The following is a 27,975-nucleotide window of genomic DNA, read 5'->3' as shown; positions in this document are numbered from 1 at the left end:
TCAATGGGCATCATTACTTTAATGGTGACACTTTGCATTCCAATGACTTATTAATTTACATATAAATTATGTATTACAAAGCTTTAATGGAAAATTACACTTCTCTATTTACATCTACTAAAGTTGTCAGCCAGGTGACATCAGGCCTGCACTCCCCAGCTCTGGGTTTTAGTGCAGGTCATCATTATCTGGCCGACCTGAAAGATGACCCCGCTCAGCAGGACACAGGTGAGGTGAACTGGTGTGGAAGTTTGGGCCCGGAGTAAACGATCACCAACAAATAAAGAAATCATTTGTGTTTTAAAGTTCTGTCTTGAAAAATGAAAAAAATATACAATTTCCTTTAATGCTGGTGAGGAGTTGGACTGTGTATAAAATAACAGAGCAGATGAGACAAAGCAGAGGGGAAGTGGAGGGTAAAAAGCAAACAGACATTACAGTTCCACCAACGGCCTCAATGACTTCCCTCACGCAGCCTTGGGCCCACCCTGGGGTCTCTGAAGTGGCTCGTTAAGCTCAGGAACATAGACTCAATTACCCTGGGCAAACACGCCGCTACCGCTCGGTGTTGTGTGGGTTGGCTGGTTGGTTGGTTCCGTCCGTCCCCAGGCCATCCAAACGTCCCTTCAACCCGAGACCCCCCCCCCCCCCAGGCCCCTGCTGCGTGGCACCGCAGTATGTGAGCCCTCTGTGCTCCGAGTGATAGAGTCAAGCTGTTCCTGCTGAGCGGAGGTCAGGGTCCTTCAGTCAGCACCTCGGCCCTGAATAGAGCACACAGGAATCCCCCTTCCCTCCCTAACCAGGGCTGAAACTCAGCTCTCTCCTCCAGCCCCGGTCCAAATAAACCTGGTAGCCCTCTCTCTCTTTTTCCTCTCTCCATCTCCTGGCACGCTGTCACTCCCCTCATCGAAATCATTAATCAGACTGGGCAGATTAGACTTCAAATAAAAATAAACTACAACCACCAACCTACTCTTAGCTGCCCCGATTCCTGCAGCAGACATCCTTATTGACAGTTCTCCCCCTCCTCTGCTTAATAGACCCAAGATGTCCAGTACAGGCAGCTGGAGGAACATTTAAACACTTTGGCAAACTCTGGGGGTCTATCACTGCTTTATTGACATAAACAACTCCCCTTATCTTTGATAGTGAGGACTCTTGAGGCCTAACCTGTCACCCATGTAAATACACAACAGATAACCCTTATCAGTTTGGCACCAATAAAGCCAACCTGCTTCCCAGCTTCACCCAAAACACACATCTTTTTAAGGGATTAAGGGGATTAAATGTGCAACTTGAATGTATTCAGACTTATATTTTATCCACTGACTACTTTATCCCTCCTTCCTCTTTTGGCTCAGAAATATAGGGGAGAACTGGAGGGCAATAGTGCCACCTTTGGGCGGGGCTGAGTAGTGCAGCTGTAATAGAGCTCTCACAGTTCTGTTATCAATAGATAGGGTTGCACTGGGCCTGGGCTGTGGCATCCACACAGCTTTTGACAGCACATGCTTGTGGTTCATCTACATTCCTGCATGACTTGGGAGGAAGGAGGGCATGGGAGGAAGAGAAAGAGTCCCGGGGTCTGCTGTTGGACTCTGCTGGGCCCTAAACAAGCTGGGGCTCCCTAGGCCAGGCTCTCTGCTGGCTGACGGACAGGCGGCCTGCCAACTGTTTGTGTGTGTCCATGGGAAATGGGGCGGTGTCGCTGCAGCGACGGCTCTGGGGCCATCCATCAGTGTCACGGGGGATGAGGAGGGGGTGGGGGGGTGTGGTATGTGTCACCTCTAAGACTAATGGACAGGAAGTACAGCCAGAGAAACAACAATATTTGCAGAATATATATTCAGAAAAACGTTAGGGCTCAGTCCAGGTTTCTCCTATGGTTTCAACACAACCCTGAGCACGGGCCTTAATCCTGATTGATGAGCCTGTTTATTTAAAAGAAGCTCACTCTGTGGCCTCGATAACCTGATCTATAACCAATGCATTTCTACAGCATACATATAACATGCATGTATATGGGATAAGCATAGTCTTGGTTAAGGCATGACATGTCAATGACACTAACCTGTGCAGCCAGGGATTACATCCATGCCTGTCCTAAACTGAGATCCTACTGCACAGGAGGGACGTCATAAATCTGACAAAGCACTGTGAAAATTGGGGCCATTTTGGGGCCATATTACAGCCAGAGAGGGACAAAGAGAGAGAGCGCGATAAACCCAGGCTAAGTTCTTTCTACTGTCACTGAGGGACCCTGTGTGCTCACCAGTGGTCAGAGACCGAGGGGCTTAACCTCAGCAGCCCGTGACAGTGGCGTCCAGGCCGGAGCGCTTGGTGATGTTGACCTTGACCACCTCCTCTGCACAGGTTGGGTGGATGCCTACTGTCTGCAACAGGTGGGAATATGTTGCCCCGCACCTGAGACACACACAGACACACACACAGAGTTAATTCAAGCTGCTGTTACTCACACTGTATCATGACTGACAACTGTGTAAGTGATCTATGCTTTAATGAGTCCTGTAATTTTGTGCCATCAGTCATTTTGTAAGAGCGTGCGTGTCCTCCACATGGTGTGTAACTTATTTTGAAACAAAGCTTGTGTCTGCTGAAGCGCTCGGAGAGGAGCCAGCTATAAACTGTATCAGTGATGTGTTGTAGAGATTCACTGAGGCAGTCTGTTGTTTATACCTCTTTAAAGTAAATGAGTAGCAATGATCCACCAAACTCTTACTTTACCTGCCCTTTGTAATATTAGTACAATTTCAAATAAAAATTACAGAAGTAACAATTTTTTCACTTCTATATCTTCTGAAAAATGTATAACATATATACAGTAAATACAAGTTGTAGTCTGACATGTATCACTACCTAGGTTCAAGAGTGGTGACTGTGGAAAAATGTCAGATCAATTCATATTCCGTCCTGATCATCAAGTTGACTCTAAAGCTAAAACACATAAACTCAAAACCATAACTGATAGTTGATCCATCGGACACAAAATGCAGCAAAAACACGGAATGTACCCACAAATGTAATCTAGACTTACTGGAAGCCGAGAGCAAAGCCCTGTGTGACTTCTCCTGCATTGGGACCAGTAAAGTGCAGACCCAGGATCTTCTGATCTCCACCTCGCTCACACACCACCTGAGGAAGTAAAAACACAAAGTTTAGGCAAGGGGGTGAAGCCAGCAAGGTGTTAGTGGTTGTCCTCCTGTCTAATGAACCATATTTGCATGTTGTACATTATTTTCATCTTTGTAGTAGGTAGACCAGGAAAAGTGGATCCTAAATCTGATTCACTAGGCCACAGATGTACTCAGAGGTTTGAATTGATCCCTCGTACAATGTGAGCAGTCTGAATCCCACTACCCTGCTGCAGGAGGCAACACTTTGTACTGCTCCTGTCCTCCAATAAATGCATTCACACTGGAGTGTGTCTCACACAAACATATAGCAAAACAACTAATTACATAGTATATAAAATACAAAATAAAAAAATCTGCTTCAAAATATCGCACAGAACAACGTCATAATGTGTCTGCAGGTCAACCTTACCTTTATGTAACACTGGCTGGCATCACGCTCGGCGACAGTGAATTCCAGAGGCTTGTAGAAAGCATGGTAGACCTACACAGACAAACAGAGAGGACAAGTAATATAAACAGAAATTAAATGATATAGCATGTATTATTGTTATATTTTGTGTTCTGCCTTCAGCTAATCAGTATTTACAGTGATTAAAATAACCTCTTGCAGACTTTTATTTAAACCAGCAAAGCTCACTAGCTAAAACAAAAACACTGAGGGAGTCTTGTGTGTTTTGTACAGTGACAGAGTAAAATAAGAGTAAAAACATACGGTTACTGAGATAACTGAAGTGTGAAAAAGGAGGCACTTGAGTTAATTGCACTGTGATGCATTACAAGTCAGTTAATATCTCACTACTATTTGAAAGTTCTATTTTACAATAGAATCAGAAAAAAGTATTCATTGAATTTCATATCAGGTCATAGCTTCATTCCTTACATCCTGTGTATTATATTTCATCACTACATGCTGATTAAGACGACTATGATTAAAATACAGCTGATCCTTGTACGCACTGATTCTTGCACCCTGATACAATCTGTGTAAACGCTAAATCAAAATCTCGGTGCTTGCTCACGATGCCGAGAGATTTCAAAAGTCCTGACTATGACGTACGTCGAGTGCGTTTTATTCTACGGGGCAAAACGTGCCGACACAGGTTGTGAGGGCCGTGCAGCTGTCGGGGGCCTGGTGCTGCAGCTCCTCCTCAGATCTCAGCGCGCCTGTCATCACCCCATACACACCTCAATCAGGCCTCCTGCTCGCCTGTCAGTCACAGCCGGGAGCCCCACCTCGCCCGCTAAACCGTTTATCTACAGCCTCCTGCAGGTGTTAGCTAGTATCTGGCACAGCATGTGCGTACACAAGCAGGTAAAACACAGAGCTGCTTATTTTTGCATTGTATGTGTGTGTGTGTGTCTGGGTTTATGGCTGGCTTATGGTACATGTATTTTTTATACAGGTTGTTACCAGTTGAAGCATGACTTTGTACTTTTGTGCATGTGTAGCATGTGGCCGATCATTTATTGGTAAAGATACAAATCTCATAAGGCAACAAAGTTACAGTTACAATGGTGTTGTAATAAAAAGCTATTTCTGCGTCAGAAACACAAATTTAATTGTAAAAGTATTTTGAAATTCCATTTTCAATTCTTCAGCAAAGCACTGCTGTTCACATTATTAACATAAAAACATGTGTATATGATAAATGATAATGTTTTATATTAGGTGGCATTTCAATACATTGTGGCCACTTGTACTGCTACATTAAAGACTGTTAGTTAAGGGTTCAGGTCTCACCTCCTCTAATCCTCATGTGTAATTAAGTCTTGCACATAATTCTTTTAGTATATATAGTGGTAAAACGTATTTTTTCAAATTTGAATAAGTCATTATGAAAAACAGATTTATTTATCGTAATTTAAGTTGAAATGTGGACATATAGTGGGTTTTATTTAAAATTAAATACATTTTAGAATTATTTACAGTTGTAAATTCAATGCTCATAAAGTATTATAAAGACACATCTATGTTACCTCAATGCCGTCTTTTCCATGTCTCCTCTCTGCGTCCTCCTCAGACAGACCTACACAGCCGTACTCCAGAGGGGTGAATACTGTGGTGGGCACCTGTACCACAAACACACAGGAATATTAACTCCAGTTGTCCTCTCAGGAATACTTTCACTTTTATGAATACTAACATATCCAAAATACTGACATATTTTAACTTATTTATTTTAATCCGAAGCTACATCAAACAGATCATCAGTATATCAGTCTTAGAAATTCCCATTATATGTAGGTAGGGAAACTCAACACTATATTCAAACATCCATTAAGACTTGGTGAATGATGAATTTCTGTGTATATAAGATGATGAAGAATGATGATATATTGAAAAATGTTGTATGTTTATTCTAAACTTATCCTGCAGAAAAGTTGGGGGTTTAGTCAGATGGGGGTTTGGGTGCATATGATACTCAAACTAAAAAGTTCCAGAACGTATTATATTGTTATTTACGTCTAGTGTAACATAAAACAAGGAGCTCAAAAGGCCACAAAGACACAAACCCGGGAGAAATTGGAGGAAAAATAGCTGCTTGTCAGTGTGTGTGTGTGTGTGTGTGTGTGTGTGTGTGTGTGTGTGTGTGTGTGTGTGTGTGTCTTACATTGTCGTAGTTCATGAGCTCCGTGCTCTGACCGACCAGTCTGTGGGCAAGAAGTTTTCCTGCTTTAATTGCTGTCGGTGTCAATTCAGGACGACCCTAAAACAGGAGAAATGCTCATTTATTCATCTGTAAACATGTAATCACAAATTATTTGAAATGAAATATTCCTTTTTATTTCAGAAATATCTGCCTTAGCTTGTTCCTTTTTAAAAGCATACAGCCCAGAAATAGTGTAAATACAAACACTTGGTGAAGCGTGAGTGACTGACTGACACAAGTGGTGAGAGTTAAAACATTCAAACTATCTGACACAAATCTCTGCTTCTATGTTTTTGACTTTATTGTCCTGGATGTCTGCCAAAACACACACACACGCACACACACACACTGAATGGTACAGGAAACAGTAGGGCTGCGGGGCAATTCTAAAGGCATGACTTAAACCTGTTAAATTACCATCGCACATCCTGTTGTCCAAAACACCTCCTGCACCTCTGCATGTATGTGGATGTGCGCTCTGGTATTCCAGTAACTGTTTACACACCACACAGCATTCGTCATTATAATGCATTTGTTGGCACTCTTTCCTGAAATCAGGAATAACAGCGATGGACAATTTGAGAGATATATAAACCATCTTGGTTTTAAAAAAAAAGAAGAAAATAAATCCTCCCCGCTGCCGTGAAAAGTTGACAGACAGATTGGGGTGAATCACGACTCATCAAAGCCAGCTGTCAATCAAAAAGACGCTCAGCGATTCTGTGTGTGTGTCACGAGGCCTGGGAGGCAGGAAGGAAGCGCACAGCTGGTGGTGATGAAAACACAACACTGACGTTACATTGAGCAGGTAGAACTAGTATTAACATGGCTGGAGCCGCTCTGAACACACAGTGCCACTGGCTTCACTTTGTATTCAGTCTTCTGCCAAGTGCCCACTGCTGGAAAATCTTTCTTTTATATATGTGCACAAAATAATGTTCTACCTGTGAGATCATAATCATGAATTTTGAATTTTTGTCTCATCTCACTGTAACTCTGATTGATTGTATTTTGTTATTGATTTTAGCTCTTAACTAGAGGTTATCCATTTTTATATCAGACATCCTAGAAACCTAATTGATTTATAGTATGGACAAATACATGTGTATGTATGTAAATATACATACACACATACATACACATGTATATAAATGAAATAAAATAAAATAAAGTTTCAGGAAACGAGTAGTGGAAACCAAATGAGAGATTTTAAACTTAGGGGAAATAAAATACAAGTCAGAGTTGCCCTGAACCATCCTGCACAATCTTTGTCTGATAGCTGGAGGTTGTGTGTAATAAGAGGAGGCTCATATGCATGTAAAGTAAAGTTGGACTGAAACTGCCAAAAATATAAAATGAGAAAGCAATAGAATAAAAACAGGCCCTAAAAGCTAATATGAGTTTTACTGAATAATTTAAAATGGATGGGCCTGCAACTGGCTAGAAAATAGAGTTGTTCTATAGTGTTGATGAAAACACTTGACAAAAATCTGACCCTGCCCAACAAATTCGTTATTAAAGACGAGGCTTAAATTAAAATGATCTACATCTGAGTTTCAGCTAATTTTTAAATAACATTTGAATTAATCTGCATCTTAAGACCTAATGCTGCAGCAGTTCCTGTTCCTGTTGTACAAACAACTATGGACAAGAACAACGTGGTTGACTGAAGAAAACGTTTGAATCTGATAATTATATGCCAAGATCTGAAGTTTTAATGAATACGATTTGTCTTGATTTATCAACATTCGTGGACACTGGAGATTGTGTCAGAGTCTTGCTACATGTAACATCTTTTCTTTAATTTGACTCATGCATTACTCAGTGTGAACAAGCAGTAGGATGTTTCAGGTAAAGCAACAAAAAATTTTCAGAGTGGACTTTCTGTTCACATTTGAATAATGTAATAGTATTAGTTTATAACCAGTATTAATTAGGTATTGATGTGAAAATAACTTAGAGGGATGATTCTGTATTTACTGTAATGATAGAAATTTTCCAGAGCTGTTATCTGTAGGTGATTGATTCCACATTTCGCTTAGTGATGACAGACTTTTGGACGAGCCATAACTGACGTGGGTGTGGACTTCCAGTAACTTTGAACAGTGTGGATTTCCATTTAAGACTGCAGACTTGCGCTGTGTTTTACTATTGCCGAATATTATCGGCGTCGTTTCTTCCGTCAGTGTGGCAAGTGCTGACAAAACCTACCTCACCAATGTCACCGAAAGCATAGATGTTTGGCACCGAGGTCGACTCGTCAGCACCCAAAACTATTTTCCCCGTCTCCTTGTTGAGGCGCACGCCGAGCTTGTCGAGGCCCAGTGCCTTGGTTTCAGGGGCTCTACCTGAGGAAACAACACAAGAAGAGTATATTACATTACAATTATAAAGGGAGGTGTGGAAGAGGAGACAGGCGCTCTATAGTGATCATAACATTCTATGTTCAGGTTTTCAGGCACGACCTTAAGCCCCATCCTACACAGAAATTTGTGAATATTACTAATCAAAAACCTTAAGATAGCTTATACAGAGGGAGGCTATCTGCAGCTCAAACACTAATGAGAGAGGGCTTTCTAAAACTATAAGGTTGTGTAAAACAAACAGGATTGTGGTTTTCCTCTGATTCACCTTCAGGGGGCAACGATGTGCAATATTTTGTATTATGAAGCTCTACCTTTAGAAATTAGTTATATGATGTCTTCTAATGATATAAGAGAAAATCAACTGCTGAAATAAATAGTTAATCATAATCATTAACTATCAACTTCTTAATAATTCCAATAATAGCTCATTTATAAACCAACAAGACTAAGAGTCTACAACCATGCTAGCATCTCTACAAACTGTATTTTGGCACAATGTTGCTTTGAGCTAAACGCTGACATCAGCATGCTAACATAGCCTCAATGAAAATGCTAACATGCTGATGCTTAACATTAATAACACACATATGTTTACCATGATCATCATCTTAGTTTGACCGGTTAGCATTCTAACATTTTCCTATTAGCACTCAGCACAAATCTGAGAGCAGACTGATAGAAGTACTGGGCAAGTTAAAAAATAATTGACCTGATGAAAGGACTAGATGAAAAGTCGTGGGATCACCAAAGCTATTAGACTACATCGTCTGAAAACCATAACTATACATACAAAGTGCCTATCCATATAGGAAAGTTCAAGCTATTCAAACTTTGAACTGAACGTGCAGGAAATGACAGAAGATAAAACTTATTAGGGTTCATCCTACGAGTAGAGACATTTGTGGTTGACTGTCACAACCCTAGAGCCATTGCTGCCATGATGATGCTGACAAACACTGGCTGGTACAAAGTGTGATTTCCTGCTTTTTCTCAGTTTTGTATCATTGCAAATTGAATATCTCTGGGGTTTGGACAAGTAGTTGGACAAAACATGCAATTAACTAAAACATCTGGACAGCTAAAAGCTCCAGAGGAGGAGAAATGATGAGCAGCTGGGAATCGCTTATCCCATCGATCCCATGGGACACACAGAGGTGCGATTTCTGACACTTCCTGGGAGACGGTTGACTGATGCTGTCGACACGGAGTCTCCATGGTGATGGAGCATGAACCACTGCCTCCTCGGCCTTCTCCATAGCTCCTCATAACCTGCCTGGGTAGCATAATAAACACCCGGCCCCGAGGTACCCATGTAGATTCTATCGGACGGCAAAAACAACAAACCGCCGAGACCCTTTTTCCTGACTGGAGCCGGAGAACAACGCGCTCCCCCTCTTCTCAGACCAGTGGGCTACAGGGACCTGTCTAGTGCTCCGCAGCATGGGTGGTTGAATGGAATAGAGAGCACAGACGAGGAGGACGGACAGGAAGTGGGCCAGTCATGACCATTTCCCAAAAGCAGCACTTGTAAATATTTTCTTGTCGTCTATTGCCACAACACTGGAATAGTCCATGTTATTCTCTAGTTGGTGTAAAGTTTAGTATCATACGTATAGCTTCCTAAGGAAAGTATGTTCTCACAATCCAATCAGATTTTCTTATTTCCATTTTTACGTTTCTGGCAAAAGACTCAATACTCATACCAAGCATTTTCATTTAGGAGAAGTATAAAAATATTTAAAATGTTATAATTTATTTACAACAGTTTCAGTTTTTTTGTAAACAGATTCCATCATTCCAACCATCCATCCATCAGTATTTGTCATCAATTGTAACTTAAAAACACATCTGTAACTGGTGTATAAACAATGTAAATCAGTAAATGATTGATGACATAACGTCTGTAGCCATATAGCATATTATTTGTTTATATATTAATACTTTCCTCACTTTCCTCATCAAGTAATCAAACTATCTGTTGAAGGCCATGAGAAACAGCTGAAAACAGAAACTTAGTAAGTAGATCTTGAGTCTTTGGGAATTTTAGATTGAACTGATAGATGTATGGTCAACAGTACTCCAGCAATTAATATAATTACTGTGGACAGCTACTGTACATTTATTTAAAAATCTGGAACCTAATATAAGTCCCAAAATATAACTGCTGACAGCCTGGTTAAGAAGTTCAGGTGTGTTACACTCAACAGCACAGATGAGGAGCAGCCTCAAGCGGAGATGAGGAGCAGGCTACAGAGATCTGGTCAGCGCACTTCTTTCTAACTCACAACTCCAATGTGGACTCAAGTGACATCATTTGGGGCAGTTTATCTAACTACGTGCAACTACCCTCTAGTGCCCCTAGTGTGACAGTTGGTGAGGTTTCCCTTCAAACTCTAGTTTAACATGTCATCGTAAACTATTTTAAACCTATTCGTAAATGATTTGTAAATGTGTATAAACACACTAATGAATGCTTTATATGACACAAAAGATCTGGTAATCATATATCATTATATATGATTAATGTGTTTGATTACATTGAGTCATCAATCATTCGTTACCTGTTTCTACATCAGTTACAGTTGCCAGTTTATAACAGATACAGTTCTTTCATAGAAGATATGATTCTATATGAAGCAACAAACATAATGATGAATATTTGTTCTTGTGTCTGCTGTTAACAACATTAGAGTGTAACTAGATCTTACTGTATGTATTTTTATATAACCTATAGATGCTCAAAGGGTGTGGGGGATTTGTGTCCATTAAGGTCTACATCCTGTGGAGGGCTTACCTCTCTGACAGCTGCCGCAGCTGAAACACTTTATACTTGAGATTTTTCTGTTTTGAAAATATTACATTTCAGCTTCAGTTACAGTGAGATTAACAGTATGGGCCTACAAAGATCTTTATCAGTAGAATCTGACTGCTGTGTTCAAATTTTCTCTGTCCATATGAGGCGTTCCTGTCTGTAATTCCACTCAGTGCTGAACTGTGGCACTGAAAACATCTCCATTGTACGGCGACAACACAACAACAGTGAGGTGGCTGATAAGGGACTTGGTATGAGCTGGGACACACACAGACTGTGGTCAGACACATGGGCCGACCTGAACAAAGCCTGTTTGGACATTAAGAGGAAGCCTACAGACCGCTACGCTAAATAGCCACAACAAAGCTGAAATGAGAGCTGGACGCTTATCTGATCAATCAAATGAACAAAGACAAAAGGGAGAGCAAAGTGAAGGGGAGGTGTTGTTCTTGGGAGAAGAGATTGCACAGGCTGCCCAAAATCCATTTAAGACCAAAACAGTTTTATTTCATAATGCAAATAGATTAAGATCTAACTGGCTGAAGAAATAGTTGTTGTCTGTGGATAATAATAAAATCAAGCGAAAGGAAAATGAAACAAAAAAATCCGTTGGGGTGAGTGTTAATTACCAGTGTCCAGAAATGAGATGTGTGATTCCATACTATGGTCTGTGAATCACAGTAATCACGCTCTTGCCCAGAAACCATCTATGTAATATGATTGAGTAATGAACAATATACACAGTCCCCTCTTGGTCTGATTCATTTGTATGATTATCTATATTTTTGATAATACAGAAAGATGTAGACAGAGGAGCAACATTAGATCAGGAACTTGATCGTCAAGAGGCAAATGTGCTTTAAAAACTGTTTGTAAATGACATCCTCGAGTACTGTAGAGCAAAGTGAGGAGGATGACGAATGTGTCCACTATCTGCAACCAGACAGGAAGAATGGAAATGTTCTGTTTCCTGATGTGTTTCTGTGGGCACACCTGGACAGGGGAGCGGCCATGAGGCCAGGAAGGAGCAGGGGAAAGGTGGAGGCAGGCAGGGCCGTGGAGAAGGATGTAGCAGACGCTGGTGATACTGTCCCCCTCTCCCCTCTGGCCTTTAATAACTCCGCAGAGGCCTGGGACACTGCCTGGCCCTAGTGTAAGGTCAGCGTAAAGGGAAGTGGCCTTGTACTCATAACTCCTGCTTGCACACATCAAAGAGCAGAGACCAGGCTCTTACTGGTTCTCACTGAACTGTATGGGAACTAAAGCCGTCATGGATATACAGTGAATGTAGTAAAGGTATAAAAACAGAGGAAACTGCTACTGGTATTTTCACAATTTCTGGACAAACTTTTGATGAGTAGAAAGGTTTGATTTAATGTGATGGAAATTTAAGTTGTGGTGATTAAGATTTAGCAGCAGATGATAAAAAATACGATGTGAAAGAGGCTTCAAACAAAACTAAAAGGCTTGAAGAGTTTCTGTGAATTAGGACAAAAATATTTTTGGAGGGGGTTTCAAAATGTCAAGTTCTTGGCAGAGTTTTGGTGTGAACTCTCACTCACTGCAGCATCTCACGCATTTAATGACAAACACCAACCCAACATGCACTCACTGCATATAGCATTTTCACCAGCAGCCTCATGGCGAGACCATGTGGGAATTCCGCCGTGGGCGAGAAGAACGAACGTCATTTCAGCTGAGGGGTCACGCACATCCTTGTCACTGTCACACGCATGGAGCAAAAGGATGCTGTTTCCCTCACACTCACACACACGCTCATAAAGCAAGAAACCTGGAAGTCAGATTTTCGGAAGCACGGCGTCGTCTTTGAAAGCGCTCAACACAAATAAACTGACGGCTGCGGCTCTGATGGAAGTCCCCTCCATTGTTACTCACACTGCTTGTGGAATGGCACAAGTGAAATGATGGAACAGAGAATGTATAGGCGAGAGAGGGGAGGCATAGAGCTGGTGGTAATGGCAGGCAGAGGGCCGTGGGCAGGGATGGCAGTGACAGATGCAGGGTTGGTTTCCGCAGGGCTGGCACGGGCAGGAAGGCGCAGAGAGGGAGAACAAAGAGGGGAATGTGGTGACCCTGTGCCTGGGTGCATCCTGCCCCGTCCTGCCCCTCTCCTACCCGAGAGCCAGCTTTGGGTGATTAACACTTCCCCTGGCCATTCCCATCGCTCAGGCTTTATTACTTTGTTTTCAGCCTTGATTCTTCTTCTATCTGCTGACACTGCACTCTATTGAGGATGACAATGAAATTGATGGTGGCGGGGGAACACAGTCATAGCCTGGTTTTATGTCAGGGATCTATTATTACATTGCAGGGAAACAATACAGGTGTAGATTAACATGCCGTCCCTAGATAAGTTTGGAAAATAGGGGATAAGGGGTTAATCACTGTACTATGAACTGCACTCACTAATGATTTAACTCATTTCATAGCAAAGGTGTTTTAATATCTGATCACTTTGTTGCAAGTTGACTTCATAAACAAATCACTTGAGACAAGACATGTTTCGAGTTCATCTAAACCAGGTGTATTTTGTCATTTTCATTTCTCAATAATTCATGGGTCTTGATGAAAAAAAAAAACAGGGACATCAGGGACTGATATTTATGAGTGTGTGGAATTTGGTGTGGATCCCGATAACAATCTGTATCTAGTGAATCTAAATTGGGTTTCATAAGGGGACTGTTAGGCCTCTACTGAGGGCCATTCTAGTTTTTGATTTTGATGAACTGTCGTTAAGAAGTGACACACACACGCACAATCAAGATGACACACAGACTCACCCACTGCCCACAACACGGAGTCGTAGGAGTCCTTGTGCTCATTGCCTGTCTGGGTGTCGGTCCAGGTTACCTGCAAGGCTCCTGAGGACAGTTTGTCCACTCTCTTTGGGACACACTTCCATGCAAATTTGGTCCCATACGTCTCCATATAGTCTGTCACTAGACCTGCTATTTGCTGCATAAGAAAGAGAGAATACTCACATTCACACATGATGAAATCATCATCATGATAATCAGATGGTGATGCTGTAGGGCAGAGAGCAATACCTGATCAAACCCCCGGAGGGCGATACTGCGAACCATCACTGTGGTGTCCAAGCCGATGCCTGTGAGGAACCCTGCGCACTCCAGGGCCACATCTGAGCAACACCAGGTTAAGGATTGAAGTGCTTGATTTACATTTACAGAGAGCACCATTAAGAATGAAGCTTAAAAAGTCACAGTCATTTCACAAAGTTGCTTTTACTGTTTTAAAAAAAATGTCGTAATGTTTATTTTATCATGGTTTACTAAATGAAGTGTAAATACAGTAATGTAAAAACTTTTTGGGACCAGTCTCAAGGTAGTAATGGAATTTGAAACTGATATTTTATCGAATCAATAACTTAACACTCTCTCAACTGATCACCGGGGGATTTCTGCGCTGGCTCCATTCACCAGCTCTCTGGCAGACAAAGGATACAACTGGCTCCAACCACAAGTCTGCAAAAAACAAATAAAGAGAAGCTCTCAGCTAAACTAATAATACAATAAAAATACATTTCATCATTTGCGCAGCACACTTTTGGCCAAATAAAACAAAGCAGGTCCAAAGTTGAAAATGTTTACTTTAAATCCTGGAATTAGAGAGGCGATGAATTACAGAACTTTACCACCTGAGAGGGAAGTCAAGAGGTGTGAAGAAAATGTACAAGAAGGGGACAGAAAAGCAATGTGTGTGTGTGTGTGTGTGTGTGTCTGTGAAGGTGTGCGTGTGTGTGGTCCAGGTGAATCACAAGTCTAATCCAGCACTGACATCTGTTGGTTGAGGAGGGCTAATTTCTAGCATTTAGGCTAATCCCTGCGGATGGGGTGTGCCATGTTCATGGCTCAAGTCCGCACATCAGTCCGCTGAGTGAAGCCAGTCACCAGCATGGATGAGGCCTCTCTCCCCCTTGTTTTAACCCACTTCGGCTCAGACCTGCTTCCCTTTAGGTCTGCTCCACCTGACAGCTCTGGGTGCCTGCAGCACTTCCTGCCCTCGTCCATGCTCACACTAACCACTAAAAGCCCCAGTGCCCATTTCCCCCACGTCTGTGTAACGCACCGCTGCGCTTAGCACGTATTGTGAAGTGGCTTAAAGAAGATTAGGCAAAGAGCTTTAGCTTGATTCTACACTTTCATCACTGAGAAACTGTGTCCTTTCTCCTAACCCTGCTTCTCACCTACTGCGTCTGGTTGTATTTTAATACTGGTCTGTACAGATCTGATACACATCTAAGAGATGATGCTGATTAGAATCTTTACAACCATTTTCTACAATGGGGTCATTTGGGAAATGGACTCAGTGAATGCTCACCGTCCCAAATTATATTTCTATAGCCCATATTCACAAATCACAATTTGCCTAATTAGGCTTAACAAAAACCCTTTTAACATGGGAGAACCCCCCCCCCCTCCCCAGAAACCTCAAGGAGAGTTACAAGTGAGGGATTATCTGAATACAAAGAAACTTAAGCTGCTTTCAGACATGTGCTGAACATTTCCCTCAAATTTTCTGGAGGGGCTGTATGTGAGAACGCAAAATGTCTGAGTCAGTTGCTCTGGACATTTTCCAGAACTTTTCCTGCTAGTCCCACTAGTAAAATGGCAAGTAGATGTCCAGACAGTGAGTTAGGGTTAGCCCCCTAACCCTAATCCTAACTCTTCCAAAACTGGAAGGAAACAAATAACCCGGGATAAAAAAGAGGTGCCATACACGTAGAGGACTCTGACAGAGATGTGTGTACTTGGAAAGACAAAGAGATTCAAGAGCGAGTAGAAACATAGTGTCTTTGTATTTTTTAATGAATTGACTAAATGAGTATTTAAAAAATATTTCCATCTAATGAACCACAAATGCATAGGGTATGAAAGCATTGACTCTTGGCCGCGGCTTATGGGAAATTTAATCTCTGACAGTCCCTAACAGTTTCATTTAAAAGTTTTACAGTGAAAGTCTGTTCGGCGTATCGACGTGTGGCCAGCTGCACAAAAGTTTAGTAACATGAATCTGTTTCCCGCTCCCCACTTAGATTGTTATCGATGTTTGAGACAAAACCGCCATGCTAGATTACTGAAAACAGTCAAAACAGTTAATATGTTTAATATAATGAAATGCTGCCAAAGTGAGAAAGGGCGAGGCCGTCTCGTCCACACATGGTTCATTTCTCATTTTACACTGGACTTTCGCCTGAGGTAACAAACTGGACAAGGAGCCACACAACAAACTATATAAACATACTGAGGCTTGGCTCTGTTGCAGCACTGGTGGGGGGGAGACTTGTAGCCACAAGACTTGTGGCTTCAACTGAACCCACAAGTCTTGAGAAAGGAGGTTTTCTGCTGATCGTGTGTCTGTTTGTTAACCTTAGACAGTTCCTCGGCAATGATAATAGAAACACAGATTTGGATACTCCTCTGAGTGTCTGTGTCTTGCTGCAAATGAAGCGTTTGTTACAAGACCAGTTTGGACATTTTCATTCACTGTTCCTTTCATATCCTGAAAGCATTTCTCATTTTGTCAGGATTGATAAACTGTGGAGAAAATCTGAAACTTCAAGATAAATTTGAATAGGTTCCATTTTTGTTGGAAAAGTGAAATGAGGCAATATTACAGATTTTTAAAAGAACTTCTGATAGGCTAACATTATTTTTCATTGATAATCACTTATACAAAACATGTTGCAATTTGCAACATATGATATCATCTATCTGATGCAAATAACTTAACTGTTCAGTTTATATTTGTTCCTTTCTGATTCATTGTAAGTCTATGTAACATCCTATGTGGTTTTAGCATAGGGATGGATATGATCAGGTGCACTGAAACAATGGTGTTATATTTTCCTGCTTTTATTTCCCTACTCTTCCGCAAGTCTAGTTAATATATTTTTATGAGAATAAATATGTTGCATTGTAAATTTAAATAGCATCATCCCCAACACAACTCAACACACGGCTCTAACTGGTCTATCTCGACCAGTATCAGAGTCCTGCTGGCACGTGCTTAGTGCATTCTCCCAGTAGCGTGATGATGGCAGCCGGCTCTGGGATTCGGCCCTGGGGCCAAATCTGTCATTTAGCTGTGTGTGTGCTCCAAGGCCCATTAGACACCCATCACTCGCTTGGACCCCCCCACTCCCACACCAGCCCTACCAGCAGAAACATCCACTTGGACCTCACCTGCACAGCTGACAGCTCTGCAGCACAACATCTCCAGCTCATGGAGCTAATGCTAACCCACATCTCACCCCTTGAAGCCTGCAGGGACGTAGAGGACCGCACTAACTGTCACACACACCTACATGAAAGGACTTCCTGAACTCAAGTGTTCTCTCTGAGAGGATAATTCTGCTTCCTATACACAGGTGTTTTGTTGAATGGGTGAATGCTACAGTGGTAATTGTTAAAGGACAGTTCACACTGATTTGTTGACTGTAAATGATTTTGTGTTGCCACCAAGTGGTTAAAAAGCAGAATAGCACACTTTTTTGGCACCTCTCACATTTGAGAATAACATCATACAGGAACTGTTGAACCTGAACAATAGAAAAAGGGAATAAAATGGAGCATTTCAACTACAAAAAATGTACGAGCCCTACTCATCAGACAAACCAAATAAAATCTAGATAACATTTTTTTAAATAAAAAACAATTAAAATCTCCAGGCCCCAGATGAACAGCCAAGGCACACATGAAGCTTGTACATCGAAAAATATAATTTCTGCTTATCCGTCTCCACGAGACAAACAATCGACACAACCCATGTAATACCACAACCACAACCACCAATCACCGTCTGCATGTGGTGCCAAGAGGAAACGTCAGGGAAGGACCAATTAACCAGGTGATGACAGGAGCTAAATGGTTGGATTAAAGGGCTTGTTCTGTAAAGGTCAGGATGCACGCCGCTAATCTGAATCATGAGGCGAGGACAGGCTGACAGGAAGGGAGAAAAACAAACTGCATGTCACCGATGAGTGATTACAGTGCGTGACAGTAGGACATGGTGTGTCAGCGAGCAATGCATCGCCTGGGTAGAGCGAGACATTAACATTACAGAGGTTAGAGGCTGTTTCCCTTGTTCCTCTATGTATAGAGAAAGATGCCAACAAGCTTTATATAAAATATTATAATGCTGCTGGAATAATGAAAAATGTCTGCAATTTGACCACCATCACACGGCACCGACTTGTTAATATCTCCTCAGTACGAGAGTTTAATACAAGCGTGTAGCCAGGTGGGAGTGGGTGGGTGTTTTGAGACAAAGCTTCCTCACGTTTTTCCGGGCGATTTTTTCAGCCAGAATATGTCATCACTGGTGATGCCATGCTCCATTGCTCCAGGGATCTGTAATAAGAGTTAAAGCAGTGAACATAACCATCAACCTATCAGTCACCTATCAACATATCTATCAATAATAGATGGCTCCCAAAAACCTACGATCTACGGTGTGTTGAGACTTGTGCACTCTATGTGCCATCATGGAATGCTACCAAACCTCACTCCGGTTGTTTTGTCTGCTTCTCTCTCCCTCTCTGTCTCACTCGTCTACCTGGTATCCAACCAACCAAACAACAACGTACTGGCAGAGAAATCATAATAAAGATGATACTTACACTTGTGGGGTACTTAGGCCGTCCACCTGTGGCGATCACGACGTTCTTGGCAGTGAGGATGGTCTGTAGGACAGAGGAGGGAAATGACATGAAAAAGTCTCTGTTCATATCCTTTAGAAAACAAGGAAATGTCCAATGACAGAAAGTGGTCTCCACAGTATTGTACATTCAGGTGACGATGGAAACACTCTGAAATCACTGAGACAAGCAGCACTGTCAGTCAGTATGAAGTTGTACATATATATAGAAAGTTAGAATCACAAAGTTGGTTTGGATTTAGATTTTGCACTTCATTTTTATTAAGAAGCTAAAAGAGCATTAAATTCATCTAGATGCAAATTTATAAGAAAAGGATAAAAATACAAGTGGTGGCTAAACTGAAACTGTGTAAAGAAATTGAGAAATTGAAAGAAATGTGAATGAGTAGCTGACCTCTTTTCCTGCTTTAGTTAATCCTTTAACAGTGTGTTCATCCACCAGACTCCCTTTCATGTTCAGATACTTCACCTTCCTGCAAAACAGAAAACAAACAGGTTTCTCACAGTGGTGCATTTATCTACAGTAATAAAGACCAGTAACTAACTGTTGCAAATTTACTCATAACCATCCCATTATCACTCCCAACTTATTTCCTATGTATTCCCACTACTTCTTCTCTACAATAATCATTTACCAAGAAAATTTAAACTTACAAAGATATTAAAAACAAGATTTAGTTGTACAGAAAGATAATTCATTATTTGTTGCCTGTTGTGTTTTGTTTGTGTTGCAAGATTTAGCCTCAGTTTTGTTTTTAGAAGAAAACCAAAAACAATATCACAGCAAATGTTCTAGTTTGCAGGAGTTGACAGTGAGAGATAAGAGCCAGAAGAATTTCTAAAATTAAATTATAATATTTTTGTATCTGTTTGTCCTGTTTTTTTTAAATCATAAATCAAGCTGTGCTGCTGCTATGTGGACAAAGTAATTTGAAAACACTGAACTGTAATGTATAGTTGGAATAGTGGGAACATCTGTTTGCCTTCCAGGCAGTAACTCAATCAACATGTAGTTGCTGACTAAGAGTCATTCAGCTGTGCACACGCAATACATCATATCCGTTGTACGGCTGTGAGACTGTTTTAGTTTTAAAACATTAAAACTATGATGGGAGACAAAAACTGGGAATTATTATTTATTATCTCCTGTTCATCCAATATCACCAAATTTAAATGAATCAATCAATTAAATAAAACATCATTGCTGAAAGAACCAAATAAAACTACAGTGAGCACTTACTTGTCCTGTAACTGAACTCTGTGACCCCAGTTCAGAGACCTGACATGGTTTTGGATAGCCTCTGCCATGGTGGCCCTGAAAAAACATCACAGGTGATAAATACACTAGAAACATGCATTCATAGACAAACTAACAGTGCACACAAGAAGCTCTTTATATGCCTGCGTTTGTGTGTGTGTGTCCTCAGAGGAACAGTTAATAAAGTTATCTTTATTTATGGGAAAAAAAACAACTCACTAAATCTTTAACACACTTCAAATGTTATTCTCAACTTTGGCTTTTGTTCTTTTTTTCAATTGATTTAAGACTTTGAAAGTATTTTCTGCGACTGTTTTTATTCTTAGAAAAGAACATCCAATCCAATGTATGTTGTTTTCCAACAGAACGTAAAAGACTGTGTGTAGCTGCAGCATAATGTAATCTCAATCATTTTCTACCCTGGACGCTGTCTTACTGTAATGCGATCACTAGATGGTGCTGTTCAGCTACTAATTCTCAGAAATTAGAATTAGAAAACATTGAATATCAGAATGACGATGACTTCTCCCTTGAGCCTGAGAAACATTAAGATACATCACATTGAACTTGAGTTGGACTCACCAGTCATGGCACACCGGCCCTGTGATCTGCCAGCCGAACTTCTTAGCATCTTTTACTGCAGTGCCAAGTAGAGCGGCCTGGTGCATCAGCTTCTTAGGAATGCAGCCAACGTTAACACACGTACCACCAAGACCCCACTTGGTACCTATTTCAAAAATTATTTCCAGAGGACTTAATGACCTGTTTAAATTGTCAAACAACAAACTTTAATTTTGTAATTAACTGCAACAACAAATTCAATTTTACCTTTTGCAGATGGCTCCACATAATCTAAAACGGCAACTCTCTGTCCCAACTGTGCCGCTGTAAACAGAGGATATGTCATAATAAATTAGATAGAAATTTCTGTTCATAGTGCATCAGGAGGCACAGATACCTGAACATTAAGAAATAATGGGAATGAGCGATATTACCTTCTTTGGAGCAGGCCAGCCCTCCAGAACCACCACCAATAACCACCAGGTCATAGTCAGACCTCTCTGTAAGGGAATAATGGATGATTAATAACAAAGTAGCAATTATGTAAATAATAAATAATTAACCAATTTTTTTTACTATCGAATATTGGTTGCAGTGACCAAAAATCCATATTGGTTGGGCTCTTCATATAACACCATGCAAACATGTGGCAATTTAATATGATCTAACTACAGAGGGATATTACACAATAACCTAGCTAGACTAACACTTTCAGAAGTGCTCTTATATACATCTATATCTTATATATTATAACTCACCTTATGTACACTAACACTTGTCTTATACAATCGATTATTCCCATCATATTCCCACCAGTAGATGCTTTGTTTGAGCTGGGGCAGTTTGTTGGTCTGCTGGTCATATGTAAGTATGACCTCTACACACACAGCGATTTATTAGGAACACCTAAGTACCTGCTGATTGGTGCAGTTATCCAATCAGCCAATCATATAACACTGATGCAAGGTATCAAATCATATCAAGCAAGCAGCAACACCAGTGATCTGAGGGCCATGATGGTTGGAGCCAGACAGGCTGGTTACTGGTCTGAAACTGATGATCTCTGGGACTTTCACACACGACAGTGTCTAGAGTTTAAAAACACTCAATGAGCAGCAGGTGTAGAGACAAACATCAGGAAGCAGCATCCACATGCTGTTTAGTTTGAATGACTTTAGCAGAGGTTCATGTCAGCTGATACTGACTCGGACAGAGCCAAACAGGACAGTTACACCACACAGTGCAGAGAGATGCGTTTTCTAATGTGGTCGTTTATCACATCAGTGGTGTTTACATGAACGGACATGATAACAGACAGTTAGCAGGAGCTGTTCTTTTGAGTTAGCTTCATGCTAACAGCAACACCTCCGCTCATTTAACCTGAGCCCGGTGTGTTCTCTGCATCTACAGATAATATAAGAACTGCGCAGCCTGTTGCTTTACCTGTCAGTGTCCTTGTTAGGACATGAAACCACTTGGTCCTTTTCCACCGGTGTCTGCCTCTGCACAAGGCAGCCATGTTGTTATTGTGAAAGGACCCCAGACTGCTGAGGTGGTGGTTACATATTTGCCTGAACAAAAATGGCTCACAAAGTCACACAGGGTCATATGTAATCGTCTAAACACTAAAAAATTTCAATTAGGTTGTTTGATACAATTTAAATTAATATCTTGGAAAAAACCTGATATTTAATACACATCTATTTGCATATAATCTATATAGAACATATATGAAAATGTTCACTTGTGTTATTATAATCCATTTATTTTTCCATTTAGTGCCTGAAGGTAAAGCAAATATCTAATATGGACAGTTTACTATGAAAATCACAAATAAACACATTTTCACTTTTGTAATTTGGGGGGACTGACCCTCCTGTAGCGGCTTGTTATTAAAATTGTAGACTCTAAGGGGCGCTATAATGACCTTACACCTTGAGTCTCAATAGAAACTTCATCAAAAAAGACACAGGGGCAGGCAACAGTTTCTTTCCAGGCATGATTTATTGAAAACACACCAAATTTATACTCTACAAACCAGTATTTTTCCGTTATGTTTAACAAGCGTAATATTTGCCTCTGGGTATTAGTAAAATGAACATAATACATTCTGTCACTGTGGCATAGCTTCTGCTCGCTACCAAAGCATTAACAACTTCACTCCTCTAGGAAATCAAAACCATTTTTTTTGAATGACTCTATCTCTTTTAAAAGTTTATAATACAATGTCATACAAGGCAGAAACCCACCAACAGTCTAAACTACTCAGGTCTTGGGGAAGGGGGGGTGGGGGGGTTGCAGAACAAACAATGAATGAGTGAGTTGAGTGGAGGGAAAAAGGGGAGGCCGGGTTTGACACAGGTGGAGAAAGGGGGCGAGGTGATGGAGAGATGACAGCCGAGAGGGAGGAAAAAAGTTATATAAAACACACTTATCTTTATATACCATGGAAAAGGTTAAGGCACATGATAGGTACAAACACATCTGCTACTGAGTAGTACAGTTACTTTGTTTTGATCGGTCTTGAATCAGTTATCTACACAGGTAGATTTCTTTGATTCCATGTGTGTCCATGTCCTGCTTTTATTTTACAGCACAGTGGCCTAGATTTTTAAATTTTGCAAATGTACAATGTGCTGCACATCCACAAAACCAATTTTTTTCTATTTTGAATGCATGCAAATACACCTCCGGATCCTTTGGTTGTGGTACCGCTTAGTGCAGTCAGGAATAGACAGTCATGTGGGTCTATAATGTTGTGAGGGTTCAGCATCGTCCAATGAGAGCACACACTTCTGAGGACACACGAAAGGGACGCTGGGTATCATAACTATTTGTAACCTTTGAAATTAAAATTTATACAGTAAGATTTTTTTGTAGTTTATTGATATTTACCACAACGTACATCTTTGTAAACACTGTGTAAAATATGCAAGCTTTATAAAGTCACATACGTCACAAAGAAAAATCAGACTTCAATGCAGGCACATGCCGTTCAACTCGATGACGCGTGAGTGATACCAACTTGGATTGGACTCTCGTTTTCCTGTCTCCTGTTCGAGCTGGAGAGGACAGCGTACACGTAAACCACTGGAGTGTGAGTGCAGGCTCATCAAGCGAGAGGAAGAAATGGCAATAAGTTTCTGTATCTCTCTGCTTTTCTGCATCTCAACTGCTCACCCTATAGCGTTGTAAAAATATATACTATATGACCAAACTCGATGTTTTAATTTATACAGTGTGATGCAACTTTTTTTTTTAAAATTTTGCCTAGAATATCCAGATCCACTCGTCCGTCTGTACTCTCTTCCTGCACACAAATGAATTAGTTAATATCCAAATGACACCACAAAAAAACTGGCACTTGGAAAGAACATAATATAAACATCTGTACAGATTTTCTTCATGCTCACGACTGAATATTTCTCTTTAAGATGCACGTGTGAAGAAGGAGGGCCGGTGGTAACTCGGTCTGAATGCATCGGAAAGAAAATGAAGGGACTTTTATTAACACTGTCACCTCTTGTCTTATTCCCTCTGTCTGACCCCTCAATAGCACTGTCTGCTTTGACATATGTATTCATTGCCTTTAGAAAGAACACTGCAGATAAACTTATTTTCTCTGTAACCTTTTTTTTGACAAATACAAAATATAAATAGGTGATCGTCAGCATAACTCGACAATATTTGACACACATTTAAGTTACGTGGTTATTTCTTGCTTACAAACATGGTGAGCCTTTATCAAATGAGATGTGCTTTCCAAACAATGTGATATTAACATACAACTAAGAAGTCCACCATTTTTTGTTTGTTTTTTTCCTTCATTTTACCATTTTTTTTGTTTTGACCCTAATATACATTTACATAAAACCAACAAAAAACAAAAAAAAAGAATCTTTTAGATCTATCCTTTCAACAAGAGAACAATCCTCTGTCTCCCTTTTCAGAAACACAAATCATTTATAAACAAAAATGCCTTATATCCTCTTTAATACACATCATGGACAAAGAGCAGGCGACCAGGAAACTCGACGTACCACGTTGCTTCAGGACGTGCGCGGTTACACGTGTAACCGCAGCTCTGTGAGTGAAGGTCAACATGTCCCTTGGCTCATACATGTTGACCACAATGAAACAGAAGGTCTCTCCATTTTAGCTCATGTTTGCAGTGTTAACAAAAACTGTTTCTCCGTCAGCTGCACACACGTTGTCACTTTCCTTTCTCCGAACCACAACTTCTCTCCAGACTCTTCATTATATAAAATCAATCCCCTGTTAACCATGTTTGATTTCAAAGCATCTCAGTGCACTTCTTTTTTTTTTTCTCTTTTTAGTTTTTTGAAAAAACACAGTGAACCAAATGGATTGTAAATCTATGAGAGCAGGCTGCTGGGAGCACATGTTTATCCACTATGCTACATCTCTTCTCAGGCTCGCTCTCTCTCTTTACTTTTACTTTCTCGTGTCCATCCCGCCGTTCTGAAAACAAACATTCAGTGACCTTCAAACAAACCAATCCAAACCTGTCTCCCATCAAAATACCAATGCTCGACGACAAACTGAAAATTCTTCAAAACCCACAAAATTCAGGACACAATCTTCTCAGATGTGAAAACTGAAATTAAAAAACATCCTTTTTCCTTCTCTTCTCCTACCGAATTCCGTCCCTCTCACATTCGTTTCACAATTCATTTTTTTCATTTCACTTCGTCGACCTGCTACATTTCCATTCCTTCAGCACCGGCCTCTGTCTGTTTCTTGTCGCCAGTAGAGCTCAACAAGAGTCAACACTGTAAAAATCACACGATATCCAGTGGGAATGTAGATATGAGAAAGTAGTAGGAGTAGTCACTTTTTCTTCTTTTAAAAATGTTCTCTGAAAAGCATGAGAATGCTGGCTGCTGCTGGGTAGTCGCTGTTGTGATCATTATTATTTTTTGTTTTCTAATCCTCTTTTCTGTACAAAGTCCAACTTCAAAGGTAAGCTCCATGTGAAATGGCAGTGGTGATATGAGAGATCCTCCTCGAGCTGGGGCGTCGCTCCCTTCTCATTTTAAGCCTGAAGCACACGGACAAGATAGAAACATATTAGAGGAAGCATCTCTTGAATTTACAATAACAATAACGGAAGAGTTTCAGTCCAATATATTAAATTCACTTAAAATGACAAATAAAAACACAAACACTGTGTAGCAAGTTAGATGATTAAGAAGGACATTTCTTTTACAAATTCCATGAAAAGACCAACATCAGAACAAGAAACAACACTTATTAACCTTCAAAATGTCCCTACCCTTACTGTGGCATTCATCCCCAGCCCCACTTATTTCCTCTGAATGCATAAAGCTTTAAAGCCGAAACATTTTCATGTGAATAGTGGAGAAATAAAACTAAATGTATTGTGAAAGCAATGCCTGCATGAACAAACCCACAGATAATTAACAACCAACTGCAGCTCAGCTCGGCTCTAAGGAGCATTTAATCACCCTTCAGCTCTTTGTTTTGGTTTCTGACAACTTTGTTTCCATGCACTGCTCAAACCATTGTATGCTACCTGGAGCAGAGCACTTAGCAGCTAAAGAACCAGCTATTCCCCCATAACAGAGCTAAGAGAAGAGTGAATGGTTTGGTTTGAGTTTACATTTACCAGTTGGTCAGAAGCAGGACTTCAAATGACTGTCACTCTGTATGTGGTGGATCTATTAATAGAAAATAGTTTCTTTACAGTTTCTTTGTTGTGTCAACTAAGTTCTTATGTGTCTAAATGCTTCAGTGTTGTTGTAACAGCTTGTTGTGCTGCCCCCACGTGGCCTGAGGAGGTACAACACAGGCAGGCAATATTATATTTCTTTCTCTTACATGCAACACTTTACCTGTCTCCTGCAACATATTAATAAGAAATATTTTTCTCCAGCAGTGGTCAGTAATGTATTAGTTTGACTCTATTTTAACTGCACATCAACACAAAACTGGTATGTTTCTAGGTAAAGCTGTTTGTTGATTACACAGACAATACTTGTGGGTTTTGGTCTTTTCATGGGATTTGTTGACAAGAAGTAAAACGAGCTTTATCCCTTGAAATGTCATAAAAACTGTCGTTTTTCAGGCTTGGCATCACATTTTTCCATCAGTGGATTTGGAATGAAACTCTCCAGTTTAATTCTGCTTATGTAACACAGCTAGACAATCACTCGACATTATCACAGCACTTGACAAATCTCGTCAGTGTCAACAAACACTTCAATCATGACAGTACAGATGGCAAATGGAGGCAAGAGACGGTGAAACAGATGCCGCTGAGTGTGCTAGATGAAATCCTGCATGTGCTGAGTGAGAATGACTTACCTGATGCTTCATTCTCACTATTACCTGTACCTGGCTGTTTACTGAAGTGACAAAATCACAATGAATACCAAAAAGTCATCTAATCTCTCAAGAGTCATCCTGTGATGAATTTCCTGTGACAATGTAATAGATGGAGATGAAAGAATGGAACAGATGGCCCCTGACAAAGATGACTGAGAGAGGAAGATGACAGGAGGCCTCTGGCACAGGAGGAGAGGACACGAGTGGTGAGGAGGAGGCAGGAAGAGAGAGAGAAATGCTGCTGATACAACAATGACAAATACTGAAGCTCACCCAGATCATTTGGCAGTCCTGCACAAGTCATTTAGTTGGACAGTAAATAGTGGGGCAGGTTTGGGAATTCATTCAAGCACCAACAACAGTCAGTAATGCACTGTACAGAAAAAATGTGCAGGTATGAGGACATTAGTATTATTTTAGATGAGTTTTAATTTCTTGTGACAGAATATGATAAATTGAGGAAAACTACAGTTTTTAGACGTTTACTCTTGAGAATGTTCGCACAATTAGGTCCAGCCTTTCTCTGGAGTTTGTTTTTCACATGTGAACGTGGCAGGAGGTTCTCTGCTCAGTCGCATGCACAAAAAGACAGAAATGTCCGGAGGGTTCAGGTGAGGGGTGGTGCAGCAGGCACAATGTAACGTATTAATTCTGCTGCAGTGTTGACAGTGTTGCCCCTGTCTTCTACATGTACGGCACCGCTTTCTCATCCTGAGATATTTGTGCCTTTTTCATTTTTGCCTCTATCGTGTGATGGAGACGTCATCAACACACCCACTCGCTCTCTGTGAATTCTCTGGAGGATCTCGTGCTGTGTTCTCACATGAGCCTATTCGGACATTATCCATAGTTTTCACTTGGGGGCTGGAGACTCAGTAGAATGTCCAGAGTTTCTCCTAGACGATATTTGTGCTCTCACATACAGCCCCTTCGGAGAATGTCAGGAGGTTATCTGGAGTTCAGTGCATGTCTGAAAGCAGCTTAAGAAATATTCACCTGGTCTGGGTGGTGGAGAGATTCTCTAACAAAATGTTATCTTTACTGGAGAAAAACTGTTTCTACAGAAAGTTTTTCATTATAGATTTTAGTCTTTTAATTTGAGCTC

The 27,975-nt window shown here is 40.8% G+C and overlaps 2 protein-coding genes across 12 annotated transcripts in view; both read right to left on the bottom strand.

Annotated features, from left to right (window-relative positions):
- txnrd2.2 (thioredoxin reductase 2, tandem duplicate 2) lies at positions 1 to 22,045 on the bottom strand. Of its 2 annotated transcripts, XM_034594807.1 has the most exons (17): positions 21,945 to 22,045; positions 20,936 to 21,001; positions 20,769 to 20,825; positions 20,523 to 20,667; positions 19,923 to 19,997; positions 19,077 to 19,155; positions 18,645 to 18,707; positions 18,305 to 18,375; positions 14,468 to 14,487; positions 14,053 to 14,144; positions 13,786 to 13,960; positions 8,018 to 8,154; positions 5,768 to 5,863; positions 5,133 to 5,225; positions 3,565 to 3,636; positions 3,056 to 3,153; positions 1 to 2,424 (listed from the first exon to the last, which is right to left on the bottom strand). In XM_034594807.1, the coding sequence occupies exons 1-17, from the start codon at positions 22,018 to 22,020 to the stop codon at positions 2,301 to 2,303; spliced, it is 1,539 nt and encodes a 512-aa protein (XP_034450698.1). In that variant the 5' UTR covers positions 22,021 to 22,045; the 3' UTR covers positions 1 to 2,300. The 2 variants fall into 2 exon arrangements, with proteins under 2 accessions (XP_034450698.1, XP_034450699.1); XM_034594808.1 differs by lacking the exons at positions 1 to 2,424; positions 3,056 to 3,153; positions 3,565 to 3,636; ... (1 more) ...; positions 5,768 to 5,863; positions 8,018 to 8,154 and adding an exon at positions 11,644 to 12,179.
- A 441-nt stretch (positions 22,046 to 22,486) lies between these two features.
- arvcfb (ARVCF delta catenin family member b) overlaps positions 22,487 to 27,975 on the bottom strand; it is a 228,590-nt gene continuing 223,101 nt past the window's right edge. For all 10 annotated transcript variants that reach the window (XM_034594796.1, XM_034594802.1, XM_034594801.1 and 7 more), the window contains one exon: positions 22,487 to 25,563. Coding sequence is in view for 1 of the 10 variants with exons in the window: in XM_034594802.1 (XP_034450693.1) it covers positions 25,558 to 25,563 (6 nt within the window). In the remaining 9 variants the exon portion in view is untranslated. The remainder of the gene's footprint in view (positions 25,564 to 27,975) is intronic.

Source organism: Hippoglossus hippoglossus, chromosome 9, assembly GCF_009819705.1.
Source record: "Hippoglossus hippoglossus isolate fHipHip1 chromosome 9, fHipHip1.pri, whole genome shotgun sequence".
In the NCBI taxonomy this organism is placed as follows: domain Eukaryota; kingdom Metazoa; phylum Chordata; class Actinopteri; order Pleuronectiformes; family Pleuronectidae; genus Hippoglossus; species Hippoglossus hippoglossus.
This window is presented reverse-complemented; position numbering and strand designations above follow the sequence as displayed.